This window comes from Micromesistius poutassou (assembly GCF_964030765.1).
Source record: "Micromesistius poutassou genome assembly, chromosome: 17".
Lineage (NCBI taxonomy): Eukaryota > Metazoa > Chordata > Actinopteri > Gadiformes > Gadidae > Micromesistius > Micromesistius poutassou.
In genome coordinates this window covers 11,678,435-11,683,657 of record NC_140287.1, presented here as the reverse complement: position 1 = coordinate 11,683,657, position 5,223 = coordinate 11,678,435, and the positions used below count along the sequence as shown (strand labels likewise).

General features: G+C 48.3%; 1 protein-coding gene across 1 annotated transcript; it reads right to left on the bottom strand.

Moving 5' to 3' along the window:
• Positions 1-512: 512 nt before the first annotated feature.
• Positions 513-5,141, bottom strand: nt5e (5'-nucleotidase, ecto (CD73); the record flags this gene model as incomplete). The annotated part of the gene is made up of 9 exons (XM_084482110.1): positions 513-670; positions 837-1,037; positions 1,632-1,781; positions 2,158-2,266; positions 2,756-2,907; positions 3,169-3,366; positions 3,659-3,847; positions 4,189-4,411; positions 4,800-5,141. The coding sequence occupies 9 exons, from the start codon at positions 5,139-5,141 to the stop codon at positions 513-515; spliced, it is 1,722 nt and encodes a 573-aa protein (XP_084338236.1).
• Positions 5,142-5,223: the final 82 nt, after the last annotated feature.

Sequence of the window (5,223 nt, the reverse complement as noted above, 5' to 3'; positions counted from 1 at the left end):
AGTTGATTGAGTCTCTTTCCTGATGGTCTTACTTAACAAGCAGTTGGAGAAATCACACTGCCAGAGGCTGCTGGGTCCCTAACCCCTGGTGACTCTGACCCCTGGTGACCCTGACCCCTGGTGACCCTAGGATGGTGATGACTGGTGGTTCCCCTGGACCCTCTGAGGTCTATGAAGGTCCGACCAGATGATCCAACAGAGCTTCTGACTCACAGAGGAACAAATTCAACTTGTTGACGTCACACATGGAGGACTTCTTTATTCAGCTCGCTACACCAACCAATATGCATTACATGAGCATTTTTTTAATTAACGCATTTCTAATAATTTAAATTTCCCTTTGATTTAATTGTTGATTGCTATTAACACTGCAGGTACCGGTGTCTAAGGCAACTCCTTAGTATAGATACACTATCTATCACACCCTCTATAACATGAGACTTTCGTCAAGGCTAGTCGCCACGTTCATGGCTCTCATCTGAGTGGTAATCTCTGAGCGATGAGGCGGGTGATCAGAGGACGGAGGCCAGGCCCACGCCTACTAGCAGCAGGGCGGAGCTGCTGGCCGCGCACAACGCAGAGTTGATGAACTTGATCCGACCGTCCAGTGGAGGATATACGCGCTTCTGCTCCATGATGTATTTGGAGAGAACAGAGACGTCCATGTCACCTGAAAACACACACATATTGTACATGTACAATATGCACGCTCCCACCTCCTCTCCTCCTCCTTCTCTCTCCCCCCCACCGCCTCCCTCCTCCCCATCTCCTCTCCTCCCCCTCTTTCCTCCCCACCTCCTCCTCTCTCCTCCCCACCTCCTCCCCCAGCTCCTCACCTGTGTCGTGCTTTAGCCTCTCGTCTTTCAGCATGTCGTACCCGTCCCCTCCGTCGGCGATGAAGGAGGTGACCACCAGCTTGTACTCCTCGTCTGGGACCACCGGTAGGTAGCGGGGCATGCGGCACGCGGTGCACAGAGCCTCCAGGGACACCACGCGCTGGCCCACAGGCCGGGACACCTGGTACTCCACGTGGATGCCTGCAGGGGGAGGCAGGGGGGGCATCAGACCACCGCTTTACAGAGGAGCCCCTCGGGACCGACAGCTGTCACTCATTACAGGCGGCTCCTCTGTGTAGCAGCAGAGGACTAGTCTTAGACACGAGTCTGATAACCTGCCCTGGTACAGGCCAGGAGCCGACCCAAAGTGCGGCATTAACAGAAGAAAGAACTAAAGTCAAATGTTATTCTAAATGTTTGTACAAAAAATACCAGTAATAAATCCATTTAATGGATATAATAAATATTCAATCTATGTATGTCCTGGCGGTGGTGTTGTGAGCACCTGATGTGTTCAGGATGCCAGCAGTAGACTGGACATGGGTTCAATCCCTGAACCTTTAGCTGGGACTGAAACACTGACCTCACCGTCCTGACATATGACACGTGAACCATAAGGTGGTGGTAGTGGATGTGGAGACCTATCTGAAGGAACCATAAGGTAGTAGATGTGGAGAACTCCTATCTGAAGGGACTATAAGGTGATGGATGCGGAGGGACTATAAGGTGGTGGTGGTGGATGTGGAGACCTCCAATCTGAAGGGACTATAAGGTGGTGGTGGTGGATGTGGAGACCTCCAATCTGAAGGAACTCTCCCCTCTTGCTCCCGTAGCGATGGACCGAGTGCTCGAAGGCCTTCCTCAGCGTGGAGCCCTTCACCTGGATCATGTCGAAGGTTCCCCCGAAGGGCAGCACCAGGAGCAGGTCCTCCATTGTGATGGTTCCTGAAAGCAGAGGGAACAGCTTAATTCACAGACTAACGCCTTAATACAGGGGTCTCTACCAACACCTTAATACAGGGGTCTCTACCAACACCTTAATACAGGGGTCTTTACCAACACCTTAATACAGGGGTCTTTAATACAGGTATCTTCAATACAGGGGTCTTTATCATCATCTTAATACAGGGGTCTGTATCAGACCCAGCTTGTATGGTAACCTACTTAATAAATTACTTCTGCTGTATCCTGTTCTAGTTTGAAGGTATAAAGGCAGAAGCTCGACCCTGCACCATCAACATCAGTGCAGGTTGAGCTTCACTCACCGTTCTTAACCCTAACCTCCCCACCAACAACATGGTGCAGGCTGAGCTCCACTCACCATTCTTAAAGCGCTCATTGATGGAGGTGCGGATGGCCCCACTGTTCATCATACACAGCCCCACGTGGTTCCAGCGGAGCTCGTCAGAGTGCTTGATGTTGTTAGAGACCTGACAGGAAGGAGCCCTCGTTAAGGGTTAGTTTGTTAAGGGTTAGGGTTAGTTCATTAAGGGTTAGGGATAGTTTGTTAAGGGTTAGGGATAGTTTGTTCAGGGTTAGGGTTAGTTTGTTAGGGGTTAGGGTTAGTTTGTTAGGGGTTAGGGTAAGCTCTTTAAGGGTTAGGGTTAGTTTGTTATGGTTAGGGTCAGTTCGTTAAGGGTTAGGGTTAGTTCATTAAGGGTTAGGGTTAAGGGGAATGGTTAGTTAAGAGTTTGGTTTAGGGTTTGTTAGCGGCATCAGAGGACATTTGGCCTGAGGTGTCTTGTGTAGCAAAGAATAAAAAAGAGAAAATAAATCCACCAAGCACTGAGATGTTGAAGGAAACAAAATAATGAACCAGTAAAGCTACGTTGAAGCTGCGGCAAAGCTATGGTAAAGCTAGGGTGAAGCTCAGTAGAGCTAAGGTGAAGCTACGGTGAAGCTAGGGTCAAGTTCCTCACCATGGCACTGCAGATGAGGTTGCCAAGGTTACACTCATGGGAGCGGCACCCCTTGGAGCCGTTGAGGTAGACTAAGGTGTGACCGACAACCTGGCTGGAGAGGTGGGACAGGTTCTGTTTCCAGTGGAGCACATCAGCCAGCACACCCGGGTCTGAAGCGGAAAATAGGGTGATGTTCCATAAACAAATGATGTCTCCATCTTGGTTATTCTGGTGTTGAATCAAAAGGGCAGGTTATTCAACAAAACTGCTGTTAGAAATTAGGGTTATTCATACAAATGAATGCAAATCAATACAAATAAATAATTTCAACTTTTCTTAAGTATATCAATAAATACTGAAGTAGATTGTTGAGGTAAAATAAACAACAAAGGGAGCTTATGACTTATGACTGCCATGTCTGAAAGGTCTACCTTGAGCTATGTTGCTGTCCATGAGGATGGGGTTCCCGACCGCCTTAATAACCTCTCCGGCTTGGTCAAAGGTGACTTTTAGGTTCCCCAGGTATTTCCCAAAGGCGAACGCTTGCACGACGGGAACATCTCGCCCGTCGTCTGACCTCACCATGTGCGGGTACACTCCTTCTGGGACCTCAGAAGACGGCGGGCTGCCTGTGGGTAAAATTATGATGAATTTCACATTGATTGATTCACATAACTTAACCTTTTATACCACAGATTTAAGACCAGAATTGAAACCAGTTCTTGAACACTGTTTAAGTTCCAAACATCCATATGCAGAATCAGTTTTGTGTGATAGATCAGTCTACCATCCAACCCAGTGGACTGTTGGTAGACTTATCTGTCATACATCTAGGTGGAGACAGGGTTAAAAGAGATGGAGATGTGCTAAAGAGATAGGATGTGCTAAAAGAGATACATGCTGTGGGTTGAATAGGCCTACCAGTATAAAGAAAGGTGTTGCTGTGTCCTCCAATGACGACATCAACTCCTTTCACTCGCTTGGCGATGTCTATATCGATGTCGAAGCCGGCATGACCCAGAGCGATGATCTTGTTGACGCCCATGGAGGTCAGTCTCTCCACCTCCACCCCGATGGCCTCCACCTCATTCTGGAAGCCCAGGTGGGGTCCTCAAAACCCAAGTGGGAAAATAACCCAATCGCATCATTAAGTTGAGGTCATCTGAAAAATTAAGTTAAGTTAAGTTTTGATAGTTATTATTGGTTTGATTCACACAAATTAAAAATGGACTTAAGAGGTTCCTGACAGATGGGCATTTTCAAATTGCTCTGGCGATGTCCGGCTAAACCGTCCTCACAGCTGGTAGTAACTTAGGGCTGAAAGTTTTTCAGCTTTCACGACTGAAAATGTCTCTTGAGACCAAGACTTCATGCCTGTAGTCATTCCATACAATGACTGCTAACTAACTTACTAACCCAAACCCTCACCCTCCCCTCATCCTAACCCTCACCAGGCTGGGACAGGAGCGGGGTCTCTGCTGTGGTGTATCCCACCACTGCCACCTTCTCGGAGCCCAGGGTGAACACTTTGGATGACTGATAGAGGGCGTTGATTCGCGGGCCCAGCGTCTGGTCTGCCTTCATGTTGGCGCTGAGCATGGCAGCGCTGACATCACGCAGGAAGGGGGAGAGAAGACCGTCCACCTCGTTGTCAAACTCGTGGTTTCCAAAGGCCTTAAGAGACAACGACAATAGTGTTTTGGTGTCGTTGCAAAGCCGTCACTATTGTTATCATTTTTCTTTTTTATTATGATTATTCTTCTGCCTCATTGTTGGTATTATCTCAGGTTTAAAAATCAAGACAAATATATCATATATCAGTGCAGTGCAGTAGCCTACTGGTGTATATTTGTGGAAGTGAATGGGGCCAAAACGCTAAAATCATCCATCACCAGCACAAAAAGAACAAATAATATAATATAGATGCTGCAGTTTCAAATGCATTTCCAATCAATAAAATAACTAGCGATATCCGTACGGGTAGGAATACCACTGCACCACATTACACCACATAAATAGCACAATAATAAAGTAAGTATTATTAATGATAATATGGATTTACCATCGCGTCATAACCCAGTAGATTCATGAAGTGCGCCGCTTCCGCTCCTCTGTAGAAGTTGAACCAGACGGTTCCCTGGAACTGGTCTCCGGCGTCCAGCAGCAGGACGTGCGTTTCATTCCGGCGGATTTCGGCGATTTTCGTGAACCTTCTGGCGACCCCGGCGAAGCAGGGTCCGTCTCCCCGGCACTTCCCCGCCTCTCGGCTCGTCTCCTCGACGCGGGCGTGGTGGTCGTTGGTGTGAAGCAGAGTCAGCTCAAAAGTTAAGGCGCCGTCCAAAGAGTTGGAGAGGAGAAGGAGGACGCACAGAGAGAGGAACCCCGAGGCGCGCGGCGCGACCATCTCCGTCTCCAAATAGGCGAGAAAAAAAAAACAGGCGAATGTGCGCCTCGACGAGCTAATGTGCCAGTTAATGTGCCCGTCC